At 38.6% G+C, this 25,694-nt stretch overlaps 1 protein-coding gene and 1 pseudogene across 3 annotated transcripts in view; one reads left to right on the top strand and one right to left on the bottom strand.

Moving 5' to 3' along the window:
- Window positions 1-6,520: 6,520 nt before the first annotated feature.
- LOC100582565 lies at window positions 6,521-7,454 on the bottom strand (annotated as a pseudogene).
- A 673-nt stretch (window positions 7,455-8,127) lies between these two features.
- ZNF326 (zinc finger protein 326) overlaps window positions 8,128-25,694 on the top strand; it is a 34,273-nt gene continuing 16,706 nt past the window's right edge. Inside the window, exons 1-6 of one of the 3 annotated variants that reach the window (XM_030825064.1) lie at window positions 8,128-8,280; window positions 11,429-11,473; window positions 18,300-18,335; window positions 18,430-18,541; window positions 20,632-21,037; window positions 23,380-23,578. In XM_030825064.1, the coding sequence (XP_030680924.1) occupies window positions 8,265-8,280; window positions 11,429-11,473; window positions 18,300-18,335; window positions 18,430-18,541; window positions 20,632-21,037; window positions 23,380-23,578 (814 nt within the window). In that variant the 5' untranslated portion in view covers window positions 8,128-8,264. Of the gene's footprint in view, window positions 8,281-11,428; window positions 11,474-18,299; window positions 18,390-18,429; window positions 18,542-20,631; window positions 21,038-23,379; window positions 23,579-25,694 lie in introns of all 3 variants that reach the window. The other 2 variants (XM_030825067.1, XM_030825065.1) reach the window with 2 other exon arrangements.

The raw sequence follows: 25,694 nt of genomic DNA, 5'->3' as shown, positions 1-25,694 counted from the left end.
CAGACTCAAGCGATCCTCCCGCCTTAGCTTCCCAAGTAGGATAGCTGGGCACACACCGTCATACCGGGCTTGCTTTGTCTTTTAAGAAAATTTATTGACATAGCAGTTATCAGATTCCATATTGGCTCCATACACCAATAGACCTAAGCAGTTTTGTATCTTGCTTTTCAAATTTGCCATTATAATAAGCATTTTTCACTGTTTCATGCTTTAAAAGTCATCTCTGAAAATGAAATGAGGCAAACAGGAACTTTTCTATCTGTGATTACACCAAAATAGAAATACAGGTACTTGTGGAGCACAGGCCAACAATATTCTCTGCTTTGGTGTCCATTTAGAATCCTTCAGATCAGCAGGAACTAGAACTTGAACTCAATTTCTGTAGCCACATTTTGACTACATTTGGTGTGTGATGCCCTCTACTGGCTATTCTAGGATGGTGCCTTTTCCGTTTGTAAACTGTGTTAAGGACTCTAAGGAAAGGGGTTTAGATTGTGTCCATGCATGTTTGAATGTTCTATGCCTGTATTTTTATTTATAGGTGTTGCCTCCATGTAGAATTGAAGCTATGTGAATACAGGAGCTGGCTGTGTGTCTATTTCCTTTTTTTTCATCCAAGAAACATTTAAAAAAATCTACCACATGCCAGGTATGGCGCTAGGAGGCTGGAGACACAAAGATGAAATCTCCGCCTTTAAGTGGCTCATTATCTTAACTACTGGGAGAGACACAGTCAGGCAGGCGAACCTACTCAACAAGCCTTGAGTATTCCAGCAGAAGAACTTGATTCTCTGTAGACCGTGGTCTTTCTCTATCTAGAAAAATCATCCTCTCCAGTAAAGTGTCCAGATTTTGGAAAAACACATGTGGCAGAGCCAGGAAGAAATGGGACACCATCTTAACAGGGCAGATCCAGCAAATCAATTCTGGCAATCAGTGGGGTTGACATGTCACAGCCAGCTTGCTGTCAATATACTTGGTAAATTAAAATTTATGATGGAGTGTAACACAAAAGTAAGATAAAATGAATGGCAATAATTCAGAGTTGTAATTGAGTTCCTATAAGGGAATATACTTCATTTTCCAGAAAAGTGTACTTTATATAATATGTAACCAATGAAGGAAGGTATCAATTACATTTTGAAAGCACTTTGTATTTGGAACTTTACCTTGCTTTCTTGGAAAAGAAATTCATATAAAATGAACCAGTTTTTTTTTTTTTTTTTTTTTAATCTGAGGAAGACCTGGAGCATAGGACAAACGATTCATGATCACTTACACAGTTACCTTATATGTATTAATAGTTCTGTTTGACTACATTACCCACAATTATATAAAAATCCTCTATAGATTAGCAAAGTCTTTTTTTTTTAAACCTGAGGACTCTGATGATGGTATTGGCTCTACAAGGTTGCTCCATACACCAATAGACCTAAGCATGACTAAACAATATTTATTATAAATATGAAGCCAGCAGTTGCTGGTTGTGTGGTCTTGAGTGAGCTACTTAAATTCTCTTCAGTTTTCCTTGTTTGGGAAAGGGTATAACCTACCTTATTGTAAAGAAATAGACTTGTAAAGTATCCATCAGAATTCCTCAGTAGAGCACTGTAGGTACGTCAAAATGACAGAGATGCAAGCTTAAGCTCTGGAGCCAGGCTGACTGGGTTTGAATCTTGGTGCTACACTTCATTAGCTTTGTGACTTTGAACACATCTTTACCTTTCTGGGTCAGTTTTCTCATTGATAAATTGAGGATGATTATAATAGCTACAATCATAGCATTGTTGAGCAGATAAAATGAGTTAACACCTGTAAAGTGCTTCGGAACATTTATGAACATATAGGGCTTAATAAAGGTTAATTATAATTCATATTGCTATTCCTTTCAGCTTTTAGGGACACTTGCATCTTTTTGTAGTTCTATATTAAAACCAGGGAGAGACATCTTCCCATGTATAAAATAACATTTCATTCAATACTGTCATACCAGCTGTTTTCAGCAGTTTTCCATTATTGTGGCCCTGTAACTAGCTCTTCTTTGATATGACCTCAGATCCTCAGTAGAAATTACTTTAAGTTTGGCTGCTTGGCTGTACGTAATTGTTAGCTCTTGACTTCCCTCTCTAAGCCTCTATGGATTCCCTAAAGAACATGGAGGAAGATGGCCGGGCGTGGTGGCTCACGCCTGTAATCTCAGCACTTTGGGAGGCCGAGGCGGGAGGATCATGAGGTCAGGAGATCGAGCTTATCCTGGCTAACACGGTGAAACCCCGTCTCTACTAATAATACAAAAAATTAGCCGGGCGCAGTGGCGGGCGCCTGTACTCCCAGCTACTCAGGAGGCTGAGGCAGGAGAATGGCGTGAACCCGGGAGGCGGAGCTTGCAGTGAGCGGAGATGGCGCCACTGCACTCCAGCCTGGGCGACACAGAGAGACTCTGTCTCAAAAAAAGAAGAAAAAAAAAAAAAGAACATGGAGGAAGAATTATTTGGCTTTGGCGGCAAATTAGGAAAGCATCGTGTAATCAAGACTCTCCTTTGCAACTGTATTGTCACTTTCTCTCCAAAGTAGTTGTACAACAGTGATTTTCTGCAGAAGAAGCTCTGAGACCTCATTTCAGTCTAAGTTTTTTCATCATTTGGTTGATGCTCCTCCCCTTCAACATACATAGTGACAATGTGCTATGTACAGGCCATACAAAGGGTTTCAAAGAAGGGTCTCCACACTCAAAGAGTGAACAAAGAGCAAGGCAAGGATATAACTAATTCACTCACTGATTATAGCAAAAATCCAACTGTGATAACCACTTATAAGGTTACAGAGAGTGAAGGGGATTCTGATTAAGAACTTCGGGAGAGGTTTACAAAGAGGCAACACTTATATTGAGCCTGAAGAATGGCAAAGGAAGAGAGGAAACATGATAGAGGCAGAGAGTTCAACATGAGCAAAGGCCAGGAAATGTGAAAATACACAGCTTGTTCCGGGAACAGCAGATGGGCCTGTGTTGTTAGAGCAGAAGGAATGTAGGCAGATGGTTAGGAGATGAGGAACAAAGGTCCCTGGCTCCACAGGGAGTCCACTCACTTAGTTCTTCTCAGGTTCTAGGGTGGGGCTTCTCTGACAACTCCCTCAGGATCAGGTCCTAGGTGTAACCTCACGTTTCCTCCTTCTCCCAGAAGTCTTCTCTTGACCTCAGCCCTATATCCTTTTACATCTTCACGTAAAAAGCCCTATTCTTTTTTATTTTACATCGGACTTTGCTGGTCTGGCATTATTTACCTGCCACCTGTTGTAAAATATATGGAAGATGAAATGGCATGAGACTTCATACAAAGCATTGGCCCTTTAAGATAAAAATCTGAGCCTAACAAAGTAAGAACAGGACAGGCAGCCTAGCTAGACTGTGGGGGGTGGGGGGTGGGAGAGAGATAACTATGAAGTAAGAAAACGATGCTTGGTACATAGTTGGTCTTTAGTCAATATTCGTTGAATAAATGAATTAGGAGACAGCTTGATAGACTCTCATGTATTGTGGGGTATCTCTGCGGTATGGCCATCTGCCTCTGGAACAGCACCTCCTATTTGGGAAAGAGGAGGGAAACAGGAAGGAAGGGGAGAAAACATATGTGTATTGTGGCTCTCCATGCATTTGTGCCAAGGTCAGGTTTGTTCTTGAGTTAGGAATTCCTTGTCTGGCAGTCTTCTCTTTTAGGGAAGAAGGGCGTGTGTGTGCGCACGCACACACACACACGACACACAAATACAGTGACCCAACATTTATTCCCTTCTAGTCATGCCAACACCTAAAGACCTCAGGCTACAAAATCATTTCTTTGCCAGAAGGTAAACTGGGGAAAAATGATAAGAAAAAAAAGTTAAAAACATTCAGTGAGAACTCAGTTTTCTTGGTAAACATATATATTGGGCACTTAAGATGCAAAGAAGTCTTGATTCTAATCCCAAAGAGCTTTTAATATGGGAAGACATAAAGCCAGGGTATTTAATGCATGGGAGATAGTGCAGTCACAGAACCCAAGGCCTTCCTACTCCACGTGTGGCTCCACCAGCGGCAGCATCTCCTGGAAGATTGTTAGAAATGCAGACTGTCCAGTTCCACCCAAGATTGACTGAATGTGATTTTGTCTTAACAAGTCCCTAGGTGAATCATTTGCATGCTAATATTTGAGAAGTACTGACCTAGGGGGTGGGGATGGGATCTGGGACTGTTTCTTAGAGGAAATAAATCCTGAGCTGTGTTTTGAAGATGAGTACGGTTAACCAGGTGGTGTTCCAAGTACAGGAAACAGCATAAGCAAAAGTTCAGTGGTATGAAAAAGCAAAGGGGTGTTTTGGGAACCTGTCGCCTAAAATTGCTAATAAAAGAGAGAGTGTGGGAGAGAGGAGGCAAGGGAAATGCAGAGAGATGACGCAGTTCAGGCAGTGGCCAGATCCTGCATCATGTGTTCTAGGGTAAGGAGCTTTGACTACACCTAATCCTTGATAGAGATGCATGATGACATGTTCAGATTTGCATTTAGATCACTGCAACCCTGAGGAGGCTGAAAGGCAGAGAGATTAATTAGGAAGCTGAGGCAATAGTTTTGGAGAGAGATAATGAGAGTCTAAACTCAGATTGTGGCAGTGGGGATGAAGAGGAGGGGGCAGGTTTAAGATATTTTAGGAGCTAATAAACAGATGAAAGACTTCAGAATGGATTGGAGGTGGGAGGATGAGGGAGGGCTGAGTTTTGACTAGATGACTCGTGAGCTGGGATTAGTGCATGGCTGTTCATGATGCCACTAACAGAGATAAAAGGATACAGGAGGATGAACAGGTTTGAAATTATGAGTTCAGTTTTCAAAATGTTCAGCTCAGGTGAATAGAAAACATGTATAGATGGTCTCTGACTTACTATGGTTTGACTTTGTAGCTGTGTGAAAGTGACGTGCATTTAGTAGAAACTATAGTCCAATTTTGAATTTTGATCGTTTTGCAGGCTAGTGACATGAAGTAGGATACTCTTTTCTAAGGCTGGGCAGCGTCTCCCAGTCAGCGACGTAATCACAAGGGTAAACAACTGATATTCTACAATGTACTGTGCTGCCAGATGACTTTGCCCAACTGTAGGCTAATGTAAATGTTCTAAGCACATTTAAGATAGGTTAGGCGAAGCTATGATGTTCAATAGGTTAGGCATATTAAATGCATTTTTGAGTTGTGATATTTTCAATTTATGAAGGGCTTATTGGGATGTAACCCCAAGTAAGTGGAGGAGTATCTGCATAGAAGGGAAAAAAGGAGGAAACAAGAAAAGGGTAGAGAACAGGGTGAATCAATCAGGATGGAGGAGGAAAAAATGCCCTGCCCATTTTTGGGGCAACAGTAATACACATAGTGTATCTGTGAGCTTTTCTTGTAGTTGTATTTCCAGAGGTTGCCTCCTTGGAACTTGGTTCCAGCAACTGGGTGGACCCTGAAAAAAGTAAATAATTTGATTCATGGTTTCCTATCTGGCGATCAACTCATTGTTGCCACTGTTTGCTCTATGAAAAAAAAAAAGTTTTTAAATCTATGGTTCAAACTGCTCCAATGTCAGTTTGTCTTTTTCCAGATTCCTGAATGTATGAATGACTTTGTCCATGTGTCAAACACTGTTTCCAAAGTGGCAATAATACAATCCAGTATGTGTGTATGTTTCTAGAGGTCATCCTTCAAGCTCTGGATGACTCTTCTGCCACAAATCTTACCCATCTGTGAACTGTTACAGCTCTTTTATTTGCACCTTAAAATTCAGAACTGGATCATAGCCTGTCTCTAAAGTTATTTTTTCTAGACTTGACATTTTCTCAAGGAGTACAGGTTACTGAAGCAGAAGAGAAATTAGTCCAATAACATCTCTTGTAAATGTCTTGAAAATAAACGTTGGTGACAGTTTTAGGTTCATTATCAAATCAGAACCCCTGAAGTGAAACCTGAGTATTGGCATTTACTAAAAGTGCCCTGGAGGATTCCAGAGTAGAGTCACAATCAAGAACCACTGACTTAAATGGCCAAGAGAGCCCCCCACCTCTGCATCACTAAGTATATCATCAAAGAAAATGAAACATAATATTTGGCTAAAGAGAACTTTTAATAAACACTAATCATTAATATTAAATCTTGCTTTATGCCAAATATATATTTTACATTATGAAAGTGCTCAAGAACTTGGAGAATATAGAAGAATACATAATCATGTGTATATAAAAAGTCATCGCAAAAAGAATCATCGTTCATGTTTTAGAATTATTATTTTTTCTCTCTAGGCAAGAACTTTAAGGAATTGAACTGTTACCGACAACATAAAAAGCCAGTATAATATATACAAAATTATCATTTTATGTCAGGATAAAATTTATCATATTGGCAACAGAATATATCCTGCCGACCTCCAAGTGGCTGGCATAGTACATCCACTCCGTGACAGGCCCACTGGGACTGTGGTGAACATGCCTGTACCTCAGTACGAAGTCCCCTTTCCCTGAGAAATGTACAGAAGGAGAGATGAAGAGCGTGTATCCAAAAGGAAGAGGAAGAGGCTGGGTGCCCTGTGCCCTGAGCTCAGAACGTCAGGTGGATGACCGGCCAGTAATTGGGCTGCTTTGGGTCACAGTGCTTGTCAAAGCTCAGCTGCACCGTAGCCTCCATGGCCTGGATCTTGGCGGTGCTGTCCCAGTACAAACGCTTCATCTCGGCCTGGCGCCGCTCAGCAGGCCTCTCAGTTGGGGCCCCTACCGACCCGCGGGTGTTGCAGTACAGGTCGTGGTCAGCGTTCACGTAGCTGTCTAGGCGCTCTGCGTCTAGCTGCTGCCGCCGCCGTAGTTCTTCTCTGTGCCCCTTCGTCTCTGCAAAGTACTGGCGGAGCTCTTCGGTGATTTCCATATTGCTCAGGTCACATGCTACCTCTGCATCTGACTCGGTCTCCATCTCTTCCTCCTTGGATAAAGCTTGGTCTTCTCTTGTGGATGCCTGGATCCTACTGCTGCTATGTGGATGCTGCCCAGACCCTCTGAAATGTGAAGAACTGCAGGGGGAGTCCTGCTAGGCCACATGATGGTCATAGAAGGACTGAGGTTACGCAGCCTGGTTATCTTAAGAGCTTTGGGGAAGAAGCGCAGGAAAGAAGAACTATGGAAGACTGAAACAGGATTCCGCCGCCTTCCTGTAGGCATTATGGTGGCTTTGCATCCAAGCCATTGCTTGATGATAATGTTGCCAGTATCTTGCATATACTGGATGAGAATACCAAGGCCTGGTAGCTTTTGATGTTGATGCCTTCACCACTGCCATCTCCGATTGTGAAAGTCCAAATGGGTGCCGAAACTTGTGGGCGCGCAGCTTGCAGATCCTGGGCGGTGGCCAAGCAGGCCGTGTTTTAGAATTCTTTCCAGGCGAGTCGCGTTGGCTCACGCCTGTGATCCTAACACTTTGGGAGGCCGAGAAGGGGCTGGGAGTGGGGGAATCGCTTGAGCCCAGGAGTTGGAGACCTGCTTGGGCAACATGGCAAAACCCCAATCTCTATAAAAATAATTTTAAAAATTTTTAAAGAATTATTATTTCCATTTTATTTCAATGCTTTGTCTTTTAAGAAAATTTATTGACATAGCGATAATCAGACTCTATACGCAATTTTGTATCTTGCTTTTCAGATTTGCCACAGGTTTCTAAAAACGTCCCAGACTTCTGTGTCTCCATGGAGGAAACTCCGTAAGTACTTACAAATGTTATGATTAGTCATCCCTAGCCAATACTAAGCAAAAGGTAGGCATGCGGTTTTATTAGTTTGGGCAGGAAGAAGGCATTCCAACCGGCTTCTTTCGCTCTTGCCAGGTTCAAACATGGCGGGCCGCAGCCGGCCCTTCCCGTACACTCGGCTTGCTTTCCCACAACCCCCGCCAATCTTTAGCGCTCCTTTTTTACCTTCCTTCCCCCTCAGCGGCTCCAGAGGGGTCAGCACCTCAGCGTGACAGCGAACCTGCTTCCCGCCCCCCACTCGAGGGCCCGCCCACCAGCCTACGTCAGCCAATAGCAGGCCGCGCCGAGGGGGCTGGTAGCGCCGGTCGGCCCCGCCTCCCCAGCCTCGCTGTGGCCTGCGGCTCCCGAGCTGGTAGCGCCGCTCTCGGTCGCGCGGATTGATCGTGTGGAGTCGCGGATCGCGAGCGCTCGCCGCCGGCCATAGCTCAGCCCAGCGCCGCCAAGGCCGACGGCCCCCAGCCTCTGCCATGGACTTCGAGGACGGTAAGCGCTGCCTCTGGCTGGTCGACTCGGCTGGCAGCAGGCGGGGTGGCCTACGCAGGGGGTCTGTTTACCGTCTCAAGATGGCCGTGTGGGCTTTGTTCTGCGGGCCCGGAGGCCGCCCGCCCCGGGCCCAGCGCCCGGAGTCGGCCTCTTTGGGGACCCACGCGCCCCGATTCGGCCCGCTCGGCGCCCGCTGCCGGCGGAGACAAGAGAACTCGGTGCCCAGTAGGACGCGCCTAGAGCGCGAGAGCCTCCAGACTGGAGTCCCACACTCGCCTTGGCCCCGGTAGTGGAAATTGCCCCGACGTCTCCAACTTCCCGGTCTCGGGCAAACGGGCGAGTGCGGCCTCACCCACCTAGTCTCGCATTCGCCCCACAGGGCAGCGACCCAGACCGTCCGTTTAGTTAATCCTCAGCCTCGGGTTACTTCTTGCCAGATAGAATTTTCAGAGGCTTGTTCACAGTGATGTTTCTGGTTGTCCCGGTTTAAGATGAGTTGAAAGGGTGTCTTTAAGTGATATGTATAGATAAATATCTACGCAAAATGGAAAGCAAGATGTTTCCTGGTTAGCAAACTGGGGTGTTTATCACCAAAAATTACCTGCTTCTTAATCCCTAATTTGAAATATTTATGTGAACTTTTCTTTGGATCGTTGTAGATAGGATTTAAGTTAATCAGAATTTTGGCACAGCAAGCATCAAATGTCCTTCACATTTAGACTTGTACACAGCCTTTTAAGTGTTTGACATACGGATTAAATAAACTGTATTTTAGCAATCAGTTGTCTCAGATACTAATTCTTTAAACTACTTTTACAGGGTCACAAAGTAATATTAATTTGGTCTTCACTTTTGTTTTCAAACCTTGCTAGGAATTGGTGTCAAGATAAAGTGGTATGTAGTGACAACATTAGGGAGACATGGGAAAGGACTTGTATGATTAAACTGGATTTAATCCTGGGTAACCAGGCATGCTTAAGTAAAACCAGTTCACTAAGTAGGCTGTAAACCTTTAACCCCACCAAAAAAATGATCTTTAAATGAGGTGTGATCTCAGCATACGTCTTACTCAATGAGCTTTTGATTTTTCATAAGATTTCATGCAACAGAGAATTAAAGCTTTCACATCTAGGTACAGATTTGTGAAAGGGGACTGGAATAGCCCTCTTGTAGATACTTTTCAGTTACTTTGAAATAGTAAGTTCAGCTTTTAAGAGTAGCACACTCTCGTGGTTTTGTTCGTTTTAGTTGGACTTTGACTCATTTTGATGTAGATACCTTTAAACTATGAATATTTGGGCCGGGCGCGGTGGCTCACACCTGTAATCTCAGCACTTTGGGAGGCCGAGGCAGAAGAATCACTTGAACCCGGGAGAAGTTTGCAGTGAGCCGAGGTCGCGCCATTGCACTCCAGCCTGGGCAACAAGAGCCAAACTCCGTGTGAAAAAAAAACAAAAAAACAAAAAACAAACAAAAAACCAACAACAAAACACAAACTATGAATATTTGAAGTGGCCAGAGTTGGGAGTGAAAATAAAAAATATATTATTGTATTTTCATGCTATAGTTTGATGATAATGCCGACACCCAAGGTATAGCAGAGGCTAACAAAGCGGAGGTGGGGCAGTAGAAACAGTTCTTTCCCCTCCCCACCCAAGGCAATAAGGGAATCCATTTTCTATGGAGAATTGAAAAAAATAATAAAATGTAGTATGTCTGCTTTCTATTATTGCCGTATGCCTACAATTCTAAACAGTGTCAGTGATAAAAAGTCTAAACAATATTAGTGATGAAATACGCCCTGTCTCACTGCCCAAATATACCGCTGCTGTATTTGAAAGATGGAGTTTGACCAACACCACGTATGAATCTATTCCTGTATAGTGTAGCAGGATTCTGTTGTATCCAGATGACCACTACATTAAATTCTGTTCTTTCAGTATGTATTTGTAAAATTAACTGAAGAATTTAACAGTTGTTAAATTAGTTTTGATGAGGAAATTGGCAATATGGTTTTCAGTGATGACACATTCTGGATGAATATAGAACACAGTCATATACGTGTATGCATATGCATGTCTCAGATAAGATCTTGAAATCTTTTTTTTTTTTGAGACAGAGTCTCGTTCTGTCACCCAGGCTGGAGTGCAGTGGTGCAATCTTGGCTCACTGCAACCTCTGCCTCCTGGATTCAAGTGATTCTTCTGTCTCAGCCTCCCTAGTAGCTGGGACTACAGACGCGCACCACCAGGCCCGGCTAATTTTTATATTTTCAGTAGAGAAACGGTTTCACTATACTGGATTGGCTGGTCTCGAACTCCTGACCTCGTGACCCGCCCACCTCACCTTCCCAAAGTGCTTTATTTTTTTCTTTTTTTTTTTTGAGACGGAGTCTCGCTCTGTCGCCCAGGTTGGAGCGCAGTGGCGCAATCTCGGCTCACTGCAAGCTCCGCCTCCCGGGTTCACGCCATTCTCCTCTCTCAGCCTCCCGAGTAGCTGGGACTACAGGCGCCCGCCACTGCCCCAGGCTAATTTTTTTTTTTTTTTTTAATTATTTTTAGTAGAGACGGGGTTTCACCGTGGTCTCGATCTCCTGACCTCGTGATCCGCCCGCCTCGGCCTCCCAAAGTGCTGGGATTACAGGCGTGAGCCACGGCGCCCGGCCCTCCAAAGTGCTGAGATTACAGGCGTGAGCCACCGTGCCCGGCCAAGATCTTGAAATCTTTAAAGAGCAAATTAAATGGTAAAAGAAATTAACTTCGCAAAAATTTCATGTTACGTACAATTCTCAGATGTCTGCTTTTGCATTATTTGATACATAAAATTTAATCTATCTGCCTTTTTGTTACTTGGTACAAATCAGTGCTGAATCCCCTCTTTTGGCTGTTATTATGTATCAGGTGTTGTAAACTAATGTTTACCATAATTTGGATAGTAAACCTACCATTCGGGGAGATAGTGAAGAAAAAAGAGATACATTTTCCCGAATGGAGTATTGGTAATTATTTGTTTTAATTATTCTCAGTTTTGCAGATAATTGGGTTAATGTCATTTTAAAAATTGTGCTTGTTTTTGACTAGATGGGTATATAATTTTGAATTATTGCTAATATCACACTAATTCCTTTTTGTTAAATGTGTCTTCATAGATTACACACACTCCGCCTGCAGGAATACTTATCAGGGCTTTAATGGTACGTATCCTCTTTCAGCTTTTCTCTTCATGCACATAAAAATATAATATCAATGTAAAAAGCCAGTTCTACCTATTTCAGTCCTTGTTTTGGTTCTTGATATGTCATTTATGTGTTAATATTGTCTATATATAGTATTTGAATTGGGGAATTTGCTATCAGAAAATGTGAAGGGTTATTCACATTAGTTTGATTTTTTTTTTTTTTTGGTCCATTTTGTTTGAATTGTGATTATTTTAATGTGTTCCAAAGGGCCTAACTACATTCTGAGTGGTGAATCACAAGACACTGGCTGAGTTATTTTGGTTGAATTAGAGGCTTTGGTATTGAGTAATGTAGACTAAGTGGATTATTGGCTTGGTTCTATATAGCTTGTATTGTAATGCATTTTGACCTTGTTTTTGAGGTCATTTTCTTCAGTGTGTCCAAATGTGTTAGTATATAAAGAGCTGTCTAGAGGAGCACATGAAGAAGCTTGATTGTTTATTGACATGAGCATGACATTAGACTTGTTACTATAGAGCTAGATAGAATAATGAGAGGTAGGTAGAATACAGTTGGATGTCATTTTGATAGTTATTAGAGTTAGGGCCCTGCCACACAAGATAATAATACAAAAAAAGAACACAGAACAATTAATACAGGTTAAAAAAACATATGAAGGACTTGAGACATTAAATATCCTGATTGCCAGAGAAATGTAAAATCCAACTTTCATAAAGAATAGAATATATTCACAAAGTAAAACTGAAGCAAATGTATTACTAAAGACTGCCATTTATGGGAATAATTACTGAACAGTTAATTTTTATTTCATTATCTTTAAAGATTAACTTTGGATTTCATGTGAGCTAAAAAGGCTTAACATATAGGGAGTTAGTACTGAAGAATATATTTGTGAGCTGGAAATTGAAAATTACCAAAGGAAGTTTAATTTGCATCCATATGTAGGTTATATTGAAAACTGGAAAATGAACGAGAAAGCCATTTCATAAGTTTTGATATAAAGATTTTAAGGCCTTGAACTTGGGAGGTGATAGTAGTAATCTTAAAAATAAAGAGCAAATTAGCAGAACTTGCAGGCTGACTAGTAATGGGTAGAAAATTGAGAGGGTTGAATAAAAATGAATCCAGGATTTTAAACTGGAATGTACGACTAGTGCTTTTACAAGGGAGAGGGGGAGAGGAAGAGGGAGGGGGAGAGGGAGAGAGTTTGTAATGATAAAAGGCCATCTAGGATTTACTGGATAGTTGGATTTAATGTCTAAACATAGGACTTGAAATGCAGGCTCATTCAGGGCCAGATGTTTGTTTATTAATTAGTATACAGTGTTGCAAAAAGATCTAATATTATGACTTTTATTTTTTCTCCTAATTTTAGTTATAACTGGTTCTCATCTGAGGGTGATTGTTGGAATCTCCTGGGGAGCTTTTTCAAAGTCTCTCTTTTCAGACATAGCCTATACCTCTTGAATCTTAATTTCAGGGCAAGTGGTCTTTGGCTGTGTATGTTGTGCAAAACTACTCTGAATGATTTTGGAAGGCACCTCTGATTAAAGGCCAATGCTTGACAGTACTTCTAGGTCTAGATTATTTACATTTTACAAATGAGGAACTTAATTTCAGGGATTCGATTTGACTTTGTTCAGCAAATATTTATTTAGTGCCTGCTGGGCATCAGATATCGTTCTAGGAGGTGGGAATATAGCAGTGAACAAAATGGAAAATATTCCTGCCTTTGTGAGGCTTTCTGTCTAGTGGGATGAAATAGTAAACAAGATAAGAAATAATATATATGTCATAATTTAGTCCACAGGGGAAAAAGGCAGTAATATATATTGTGTGTTAGATGATGATCATTGCGAGGGAGAATAACATAGAGAAGGAGGATAAATGTGTGTGTGTGCTTGTATGTGTTGCAATTTTAGAGTCTCTGGGGAAGGACTCCCCAAAAAGATGACATTTGAGCATAGATTTAAGATAGGAGAGTATGCAAGCCATGAAGCCATTTAGAGGAAGACTTACAGGCTTTAAGAAATAAACAGTGTGTAAGTACCAAAAAGCCAAAAATGTATTTTATTGTTAGCACTGTATTTTCTAGGAAGTGAAATGAAGTACAAGGCATTGGAAAACATGGCAAGATACAGATTTTCCCCACACTATTTCCTGGAAGGAAAATGTATTTTCAGTGTCTCCATGTTTTCCTTCTTGCTTCATAATACCTTTTATATAAATAGCATATAGAAAAAGGGAAAGAAAAGGGTATGGTAGCTCATGCCTATAATCCTAGTGCTTTGGGAGCCTGAGGTAGGAGCACTGCTTGAGGCCAGGTGATTGAAACTAGCCTGGGCAACATAGTGAGACCCTGTCTCTACAAAAAATTTTTTTTAAAAATTAGCCAGGCATGGTGGTGCCCCCCTATAGTTCCAGTTACTCCAGAGGCTGAGATGGGAGGATCAATTGAGCCTAGGAGGTGGAGGCTGCAGTGAGCTATGATTGTGCCACTGCAGTCCAGCATGGGTGACAGAGCAAGACCTTAACGCTGGCTTGACTAGAACAGATGATTTTTTGCTGAGCAATCTTAAGACGAGGTTAGAGTGGTGAGGTGTAGCCAGAAAGCATTGAAAATCAAAGATAATTTGCTTATATATCAGAAGCAATACAAGTGAAGACCTGAAAAAGTTGAGGGAGTAAACAGTGCAGATTCAGGGGAATGAGCATTCCAGGCAGAGGGAACAGCAGCTGCTAAAATTGGTATAAACCTTGTGTTCTAGAAACATCAAGGGGCCTGGTGTTGTAGGAGTGGAGTGAACAGGGGTATATATAATTGATAATGAAGTTAAGAGGTGTTGAGGCATATCACGTAGGGCAGGGTTTCTCAAATTTCTTACATTTTGGACTGGGTAATTTTTTGTTGTGGGGGGATGTCCTGTGCATTGTGGAACATTTAGCAGCCTCCTTGGCCTCTATATGCTAGATGTCAGTAACATCTGCTCCCTAGTTGTGACAACCAAAAATGTTTCAGACATTGCCAATGTCCCCAGGGGGTGCAAAATCTCCCCTAGTTAAGAACCACTGGTACAGGTTCTTAGATGTTATTTTAAGCTTTGGCTTTTACTTGGAATAAGAGGAAGCCATTGGAGGTTACTGAGCATTGAATGTGATTGAACTTAACATTTTGTCAGAATTATTGTGGCTATTGTCTTCAGAATAAACAGCAAAGGAGCAAAAGTGGAGCAGGAAAACCAGTTAGGAGACTTTTGCAATAACCTAGGTGGTAGATGCTGGTATCCTGTAGTAGGGTGCTGGTAGTGTAGAGTTGCTAAAAAGTAGTCCCACTCAAGACTTAATGTCACATAGTTAGTTATTTTGGTCATAGGTCAGTTTTTAATTTTTTTTTTTTTCGAGACGGAGTTTCTCTCTTGTCGCCCAGGCTAGAGTGCAATGGTGTTATCTCAGCTCACTGCAACTTCCGCCTCCTGGGTTCAAGCAATTCTCTTGCCTCAGCCTCCTGAGTAGCTGGGATTGCAGGCGCCCACCACCACGCCTGGCTAATTTTTTTTGTATTTTTTAGTAGAGACGGAGTTTTACCATGTTGGTCGGGCTGGTCTTGAACTCCTGACCTCAGGTGATCCACCCGCCTTGGCCTCCCAAAGGGTTGAGATTACAGGTGTGAGCCACCTTGCCCAGCCCATAGGTCAGTATTTTTTCCCCAGTGTGTCACAGCTGCTTCTTTGTATTTAAAAATGAGTTTTAGCATTTTTGAGCGCATTATTTGTGTGATAGAGTGATCTGAGTGATAGAATATATTTGATTTAAATTATTAGGTCAGTTTTATTTTTCTGGGTAAATTACTATCATTTAAGAGATACTGCTATGTTCTCACGGTTTTATTTTTAAAAGTGATTTTAAAATTCATTTTGGTGACCTGGAAGAAAAATTTGTAAAAAAGCAGTCATCTTACAGAATCTGTAGCCCTGTAACTACACTGATTGTATACAATATAAAGACTTTTCCTCCTGTTTAAATGAGTAGTAACAGTACTATGAACAATCAACCAGAATCGTTGCTATATGAAAGTAGCTTTATTAATTTTTGTACATTTCACAGTGCCTAACACATACATGGTTAGTGTACAATAAATGTTAATAATTTTATGATTATAGTGAAATAAATAGAATAAAAAACTAAAGGTTTTAGTATTCAAAGGCAGCCAATGCTAACTCAAAATAGAAATTAGCAGAAATAAAACATAAGATTTTTTTCTCTGTGTACCTGACTAAACATAATCTTATTTTTTAATATGAGGCCTTAGAGGAAAACTTTTCATTTTGAAAACTTTATTTTAATCTCAGAATTATCCTCTGAGAGATATGAGCATAAATTTTACTATACACTTACCAACCGTATCACAAAAAATTAACTATTTTATTAATCTGGGACTGTGTTGTCCAGTTTGGTAGCTACTAGCTACATGTTACTGTTGAGCACTTAAAACATGGATAGTTTGAATTGAGGTGCTCCGTAAGTGTAAATTACGCACCAGATTTGAAGTCTTCAAATGAAAAAGCAGTAAAATATCTCCATATGTTTTGTATATTGATAAACTTTTTGTAGTGTTATATTAAAACCCATTAGTATGTCTTGCACTTTGAATGGATCCTTTTTACCATAAATTATTTTGTAATATCGGCATTATTTGGAAAATGCTAGTTTTTATATAAAATGCAGATTTACCAAATATTGATCAGTTTTATGGCACAATGTTTAAAAAATCGTATTCAGTGATACCACCACCAACCTTATTAGAAAGCCTTTAAGTATTGGGAAGGTGTCAAGCTCAAGGTGGTAGATACAACTTTAAAAAAATTCTAATGTTCACTTGAAAGCATGAATTTTATCATTGACAACAAATAATATCAGTTGTTTTCATTAAAACAGTGGTTTAACTTAGTTCATTTTTTTTTTTTTTCTTTGAGACGAGTCTCACTCTGTCGCCCAGGCTGTAGTGCAGTGGCGCGATCTTGGCTCACTGCAAGCTCCACCTCCCGGGTTCATGCCATTCTCCTGCCTCAGCCTCCTGAGTAGCTGGGACTACAGGCGCCCGCCACCACACCTAGCTAATTTTTTTTAATTTTTAGTAGAGATGGGGTTTCACCGTGTTAGCCAGGATGGTCTTGATCTCCTCACCTCGTGATCCACCTGCCTCGGCCTCCCAAAGTGCTGGGATTACAGGAGTGAGCCACCACGCCCAGCAGCTGCTGTTCTAAGATAAAAATTGGACCTTTACCACAGGACTAGTAAATTTAAGATGAGGCCACAAATGGCAGAGTAAGGCAGAGTATCACAAGCACCACGTGAGAGTTACAGGCTTTTGTGAATATTCAGAAGAAAGATGACACTCAGCTGAGAGTATCAGTAAAAGTTTTCTTGAATGCATTAGTATTTGAAATGGACTTTAAAAGATTAGAAAGTTTCAATAAGCTGATATTTAGGGTGGCAGAGGAAAATGTTTCATGTAGAAGCAATAGCATGAGACTAGACAAGAGGATATGTATGGAATTTTGGGAAAATCATTTCATCTCTTTGGACTTCAGTTCTCCAGATCTATAAAATGAGAGGATTGATTTTTTTTGAACATTCAGGTTGCTACCAGGTTTAAAGTTGGATGACTTTGAGTACTATTTTTATAAAGTTGTTATTGTTGTCATTGTTATTATTGTTGGGAGTAGAGATATTTAAATGATTATATAAAATTTAATGTCTTAAAAATATAAAATCAAGGTATTTACTCTATGTGTACTATTGTATTTATTTGTATATGACATTTGGGGAGGATAGTAATGAGGGATTTTTAAAGGACTTTATAGAAAACAAATTCTAAATGTTTGTTTTACTTTCTGATTTTTATAGTCATCCTAAATTGATTTTGTTACCTCTTTTATTTTTCATATCAGAGGTTAGTATATAGGCAGAATTGCAGTGTAATAAAATAGACTTAATATGCTTATTGTATTAGTTTTTTTTTTTAGTGTTCACATTGCTAGAATTTGCATTTATTTGTTGAGTCATAATGTATAGGCACGGTGCCATAGATTGGTCTCAATCTGTGATTTTACTTTTTAAAAATATCTATTTCAATTACTGTGAACAAGGCTAATTGGAAATGTGGTTGCTTCTGAGTTTTCAGACATGTAAAGAGCAGTTAGATGCAGAAAACAAGTATAGTCTACTGCTGTCATATAGGACAAAAATTTCCCCTTTGACTTTATTAAATGCTGACTTCTCTTAAGAATAGGAATTATGTATCATTAATTATATATGCTATAGTACTTAATACAAGGCCTTATAGTAGTCTCCTAGTCAAACAAATATTGGTTAAATTGAAAATAATTCTGTGGCCAGGTGCAGTGACTCATGCCTGTAATCCCAGCAATTTGGGAGGCCAAGGCAGGTGGATTGCTTGAGCCCAGGAGTTCGAGACCAGCCTGGGCAACACGGTGAAAGCCCAACTCTATCAAAAATACAAAAATTAGCCCGTCTCATAACCCAGTCAAAAGAAAATAAAAAAAAAAATTCTAATATAGGATTTTTTAGTTGAAAATATGTTTTTCTTTGAAATATCAGGGCTTTTTTTTTTTTCAGCAAATTTGATTTAGTAGCTTCTCATCTTTGTGTTTTTCCCTTCAGCATTTAGTGTGAATTTAGTTTAAATGTTAATGGTAAATTATCTCAGGTGATAGATAGGAATATCTTGTGTTTTGTGCAAAGATGCCTGAAGAGAATGGTGTATTTTACTGATGATTTTTTATTGACTCTCTTTTAGGAATGGATCGTGATTATGGCCCTGGATCTTATGGAGGTCTGACATTCAAGGATATTTATCTAAAAATTCTTCTTTTGAGTGCCAGTAAAGGTGAGCATCATATAACTTTTTTCTTTTTAAACTCTTATAGGGATGGATCGTGACTATGGCCATGGATCCTATGGGGGTCAGAGATCCATGGATTCCTACCTAAACCAGTCATATGGCATGGACAATCACAGTGGTGGTGGTGGGGGTAGCAGGTAAATTGCTTAATCATTTGGCCAAATAATTAGACAACTATAAGATTTTGGATATATTATTTTAAATACTCTTTAGGCATGTTATGATACTTGAACTTCACTGTTTGCTACTGAATCATCACCTTAAATGTTTAAAGGTGTTAATTAATGGGTATAAAATTTAAATCAGTATACTGGCAGACATTATTTTAGGAAAACACCAGATAACTATATCATGTCAATATAATAGAGTAAGATACTCTGTTTTTAGCAGTGAACTTTTTAAAAATTCTTTTACTTTTAACTTCTTGTCAATCAAAATATCCTGAAAAGTGATATAAAAATGTTATTGAAAATATTCTTTATGAAGCTTTTTCTTAATAATTAAAAAAACTTTTCTAATGTGGGGTGCTATGTAAATTAGCAAAGCAGTCTAACTAGAATGGATTTTACTGAACCAGTCTAACATTTACTTTCCAAGAAACATTCAAGACATATTCCTTTAATTCTAATTTTAAAAGAAGAGCGTATTGCAGTAATAAAAATATTTTTAAAATTATGTTCAGGTTATTTATTGGCAGGTACTACTTACACCAAAGCACTTGTGCTCTAGGCTAGAAGCATTGTATTAAAGCCATGAATACTGTACCTTTGACTAGTCTAGATTGTATTTATATTTTACTGTTACTACTATATAAAGCTTAAACCTACTTAAACAACTACAAGCTTTAAGGTTGACCATATTTCAGGAGAAGGGGTGTCTACTTTTTGAGGCACAAAGGTTCCTGCTGAATATAAGTAAAACTAGTTAGTAGACATGTGAAACAGTCATCCTTCTGCATAAATTGAAGGATCCGGATTCCTTAATGATGGACTGAATGATGCTTACTTTCCTTCTTTCTGCTTCCAGTGTACCACTATGGTTTATAGTAAAGAAAAATTAAGAAAGCGAACAGTTGCAACTATTTTGCTTATGTGATAGATGTTTTGAAAAATGTAGCTGGAAATAGGAATAATTTTTATATGGTTACTAGGATTCAGAAGTAAATCTATTTAGTGATCTGTAAATAATTGAAGTAATGTAACACTTAATGTTTTAATGTCAGTTATTGCCCTTTTATATTGTGAATGTAATGTGCATAAGCTATTTCTGTAGATGTTATTGTTTTATCTGATGTGTAATTGTGGGCCTTTATAAAATTGTGTTGTAAGATATCAAGCAACTTTTGTAATCCATGCTTTGGGTTTGTGAGAAGGAAGATGATTTATTTCTTCTGTTAACTCTCTTAAAACCTCGAGGAGACTGTGTGCTCCCTTTTTAAGGGTAGTTTTATGTGATAATTTCCTGAAGGAAATAATTTTGCAAATAATTGAATATATTATAAGATGTATTCTTTCTCATCTGCCTTGAAAATTCATGTGCAGAGGGTATATGTTGGTGATCTTTTACTTTTATGTTTTATCTGTTTATCCTTCTAGATGTGTTAGATTTTCTAGTCTACAAGTAAAAAGTGATTGAGGATTAATTGACCTTGGCTGAAATTTGGCAGATTGTCAAATTTTTATAACCAGAGATAATTCCCCAAATTTTGACTACTACAGACACAATGAAGCAGTTTGTGATATAGATTATTGGGAGTGCAAAAGGATCTCTCTGTGTCACAAATAACCTACATCTAAGTAGACTTCAATTTGTGTCCCTTATTGAAAGCCAAAATGTTGTAAATGTTTTGTAATTTTTAATATCAGGAAAAAGTTTGAATAGTTTGTGAACTTTAGCAAATGACCTTTTCCAAGACTAGGGCTGGGCTTAAATAATGACAGACAAATCTTTTCTTCTTCATAAAATAGAAAAGCTGCTAAGAAGCAGATTTTAAAGCTAAGTTTTACTAAACTCAAATCATATTTAGAATCTGACTCAGATAGCTTTCTATCTGGTCTCGCGTTGAACTGCCCAGCCCTAATCAAGTGTGAACGAAAGTAGAACTGTGCAAACCAGTATGGTATAAATGAATTTTAGTTGATAAATGTCATCTGATAATTTGTCTTTTGAATTGTCTAACATTAGTAAGCTTACTTTTGTTTTTTCCCTTACTGTGCAACTTTTCCAGGTTTGGACCTTATGAGTCTTACGACTCCAGGTCTTCTCTGGGTGGGCGAGATCTGTACAGATCTGGCTATGGTTTTAATGAACCCGAACAAAGCCGCTTCGGAGGTAGTTATGGTGGTCGATTTGAGAGCTCCTACCGGAATAGCCTTGACTCTTTCGGAGGTAGAAACCAGGGCGGGTCTAGCTGGGAAGCACCTTACTCCCGTTCAAAATTGAGGCCTGGGTTTATGGAGGACAGAGGAAGAGAGAATTACTCTTCCTACAGCAGTTTTTCTTCACCCCATATGAAGCCTGCACCTGTAGGCTCTCGGGGGAGAGGAACGCCTGCTTATCCTGAAAGTACGTTTGGAAGCAGAAACTATGATGCTTTTGGAGGACCATCAACAGGCAGAGGCCGAGGCCGAGGAGTAAGTACAACAGAATCTTTTCAGATTCTTTTCACTAGTCACTCTTTTAAACCCTTTGAAGACCATCGTTTTCAACTAGAATAAACACTGTTCATCCCGGTGTATTTTGAAGCAAAAGCTGAGTCATAAACGTAATTTCTAGGTTGACCATAAAAGTTTTTCCAGCACCTCAGAAAATAAGTGGCAGTTTGAGATGATCATAAAGTTGTGCCAAATCTCCCTTTATTAAAAAGGTGAGGCTGTTAGGTTTGGTCTAAAAGGGGTTAAAAGGAGTTGCATTTTTCCTTGTAAACACTAGCAGTTTTGCTGGTGGAATAGTTTGTGGATTATTGTGAAAGGTCACTGAATCCTTTTTGAGTTTTTGAGTAGGTTAAAGGTGCAATGTATGATAAAATGTTTATACTTTGTTGCTAAACTCTAGGAAGTAGAATTTCTTCAAAGCTCCATGTTTCACATTAAACACAGGAGACTGAAAGTTGATGATAGATCAGGATAGCTTAGCCATGTTTATGTGGTGAAGAAGTTGATGTGTATAATAGATTGTACAATGATTTGTGGTCAGTGTAATTTTGCTAACTCACCTTACAGTGTGTCCAATTGCTGGTTGTTTTATTTTCCCTCGTGTTACTAGTTTTACTCTTGAGAAATAATTTCCACCTGTACAGATATGTTTATGGTTTCTTCTTAGGAAGTAATATTTTGTAAATTATTGCTTAAATGAGTAAATATACTAGTCCACAATTGTTTAACTTTAGGGTACATAGTGTAAACATTATGCTTTATGTTCTTAGGTCACTTGAGTGACATGAAATTTTACCTAGAAAGTGTATGCAGATTGTGGGGTTATTATATAGTTTGATCATTTAAAGAGTATTGTATTTTTGTTATAATGTAAGAATCCTTTTAAGTCAGCTGCTCTTAATATTTTCTTTGCAGAGGAAAGTATTTCTAGTAAAAAATGTAGTGGGGTACACATTTTTGACTGGTTATTAACCTTTGGTATGTCAGTGTAGCTTGTTATACTTGTGTAGAAATTTTGCATTTTTAACAGTTACTCTTTACTTATGTAAAAATGCATTGCACCTTTAATGCGTAATTAAGGACGATTTTCCTGTTGTGACTTTTTAAATTACCTGGAAACACAACTAGGTTAGATAGACATTCCTAAGCATAGTATACAATTGTAAGCAACTGATACATTACAGTTCCACTATACTTCATGATCATAGGTTAATTGAAAATAGTTGGGATGATAGGCTTTGGGTTTTGAATTGAAAATCCATTCTAGTTTGAAAATTTGGAAAACACTTAATATTTTCCATGCTGTATATTATTTTAGGCAAAGTGTGTTTTCTTAATGAGGCTTCAAAAGTAAATTTCGTTTTCATAATAGTAAAACAAGTATTCCTGTACTTTGTATTTACCATTCTAGTCTGAATGGACTTTTCTTTCTTTCCTCCTGTTAGTGAAGTAGATGAGCCAATAGGACCTACATTTTAAATCTTCACTTGTACAATTTCCCTTGGGTCCTTCTCTTCAGATTACTCCTCCATCTTTATCTTCTAAAAGTAAGATTAGCACAATAAATTTCTGTGGACATGTGGCCTCTTGGTGTAGTAGATTTGGATAATGACAAGAGAAGAGGAAGGGACACAAAGAGTCGTTTGGTTGCATGACTCTTCATCTGTAAACTTTTGTTTCTTGGGCTTCTGGGTCAGAAAATGTTTCTCTAGGTAAGAATGTGAATGGAACGTCAGATGCAATTCTTTATCTGAAGTGTGTCTTGGAAGTTGATGCATGGTTATGCTTTAACTCTCCTATTTCATACTAATGTTCCATCTCGCCTTCTCATTCCCTTTTTCAACAGGGAGAATACTAAATGATTTCTGGATCTTTTTTACTTCAAACTACAAATATGGTCTTCTTTGTGTATCTTAGTTTTAGTAAAATAAGGATTTCTTTTAGGGTCTTTTCATGGGAAAACATCAATTAGGAACTCTGAAGAGGAGTTGTCAGAGAGTTGTACAAGTGGTAACATTTGGACAGGCACATATGTTGTCTATAATCTCAAGTAATTTTGAAATGTAAAAGTAAAAACATAGGTAGCAAATATTCATTATTTGTTCTACTGGAAATAAAAATACTAATTCAATGGATTTGAGTTTATGTAATAATTTACAGAGTTTTTCAATGTGTTTTTTCAGAATGGACATGTAAAATTTAGTTACATTCCAGGGAATTTTCAGGTGAAAATTAGTAGATAGTTAACATGAAGATTTTATATGAATTCATATGTTTTCTTGGACAATATGCTAATATTTATTGATTTCACAAATTTACAGCATATGGGTGATTTTGGAAGCATTCATAGACCCGGAATTGTTGTTGACTATCAAAACAAATCCACCAATGTGACAGTTGCTGCTGCAAGAGGAATAAAGAGAAAAATGATGCAGCCATTTAATAAGCCCAGTGGAACCTTTATCAAGAAACCCAAACTAGCAAAACCTATGGAGAAGATAAGCCTCAGCAAATCACCCAGTAAGTAAGAAAACATAATTGCTATGATTCAGGATACTTTTTTTTTTTTTAATTCCATACTTTTCGGTAATTTTTTCATGTTTATATACAGAAACTACATAACAATTATGATTGTAGAAGTTAGATCTGTAAATCCCCTATTGCAGTTAATAATTGGTCATGAATACCCAAAGATACTTTTACAATGTACATACCCTGGTCCATTCCTTTTCCCTGAATCCTGTGTGGTTGTGTAGCAAACCCTCTACAGCTGAGAAAACAGGCACAGAATAGATAAATAATTTGCTGCCTAGGTCAAACAACCAGTGAATGGTAATGCCAGTATTTATTCCAGAGCAAGTAATGCTCTAGAAGTCCTGTTCTTAAACCTCCATATGATTGTAACAGAAATTTGCTTTGTATTCATTTTTCCCTTTTATTTTAAAATAACTTTTTTCCCATTTATAACATTATAGACATTTTACTATGTAATATTTGAAAAAACTGAAATTGCAATGTTAGATTCTTTCCTTAAAATATATTTTCTATAATATAAAATTTGAGAAAGGTTTAAAAAGTGTACTTAAATTACTTTCTCATCAGGCCTTATTGTTTAATAAGAAACAATATTCTGGAATTTCTGGAATTCTGGAAACCTGATACTAAGCAGAGTATGTGTTGTGGGGATACCTTCAACAGTGTGTCAATTGATAGACTGTTATGTATCAAATTCGAAATTTTATTAGACATTACTATAATAGAAAATGCAGTTGATTCTCTTGGAACCTATTTCAAAGATATATTTTGCACATATGGTTAAATATTGCAAAAGTTTGATAAACTGATTTGCTCTTAAAGCAGATATGTGTGTATCCCTCCCCCATACCCCCTTTTTGTATCACAAAACTTGAGAAAAGTGTTGTGTAGCTAAGAATGAAACTAAAATTGTTTAAATTATGCCTTCTCTGTCAGGTGTAAAATGGGCATTTAAAAAGATGATTGCTGAATTTTCCTCAATACGAGGTCTTGCTATGCTGTAGTATAGACTATGCAACTTTATAGAAAATTAGTAGGAAAGGAACCCTATTCTGTCACTTGGCTAGAAGTATGTCATAGTTTTAGCATATGAAAGGAAGATTAAATTACTTATTTGAGGCAATATATAAATAAGTAGATTTTTCAAAGGCCATCCAAAAGGATAAGCAGTGCATAAAAGGAAAAATTTAAGGGCAAATAGTTGTTTTTTTTTTTTTAAGTTTAAAGTTAAATGTATTATAAGAAAGAACCTGCTCACAATGAGATACCACTCCATACCCACTTGGATGGTCATAATAAAAAAAGGAAAATAACAAATGTTGACAAGGGTATGGAGAAATTGGAACCCTCACACATTGCTGATGGGAATGTAAAGCAGTGAAGCCACTGTGGGAAGCAGATTGGTGCTTCCTGAAATAATTAAGCATAGACTGTCCATATGATCCAGCAATTCCACTTCTAGGTATTCTTCTACTCCAAAGAATTTAAAGTAGTATTCACAGAAAAATTTATTTATCTATTTATTTTTATTTTTGAGACAGGATCTTACTCTGTTGCCCAGGCTGGAGTGCAGTGGTGCAGTCTTGGCTCATTGCAACCTCTGCCCCTGGGTTCAAGCGATTCTCGTTCCTCAGCCTCCTGAGTAGCTGGGACTACAGATGTGCACCACCACGCCCAGCTAATTGTTGTATCTTGAGTAGAGATGGTTTCGCCATGTTGGCCAGGCTGTCTCGAACCCCTGGCCTCAAGTGATCCATCCGCCTCGGCCTCCCAAAGTGCCGAGATTACAGGCATGAGCCACTGTGCCTGGTCCAAACAAACATTTATATATGAATGTTTATAGTAGCATTATTCATAATAGCCAAAAGGTAGAAACAATTGAAATATATATCAACAGATGAATGGTTTAAAAAATGTGGGGTATTCATACAATGGAATATTATTAAACCATAAAAAAGGAAGTACTTACTAATACATGGTACAACATGGGTGAGCTGTGAAAACATGCTAAATAAAAGTCAGACCAGAAAGGCAACAGACAGAATGATTCTAGGTATATGAAATACTTAGAATAGGCAAATCTGTAGATCAGAAAGCAGAT

The sequence above is a fragment of the Nomascus leucogenys genome, chromosome 12, assembly GCF_006542625.1.
Source record: "Nomascus leucogenys isolate Asia chromosome 12, Asia_NLE_v1, whole genome shotgun sequence".
Lineage (NCBI taxonomy): Eukaryota > Metazoa > Chordata > Mammalia > Primates > Hylobatidae > Nomascus > Nomascus leucogenys.
This window is presented reverse-complemented; position numbering and strand designations above follow the sequence as displayed.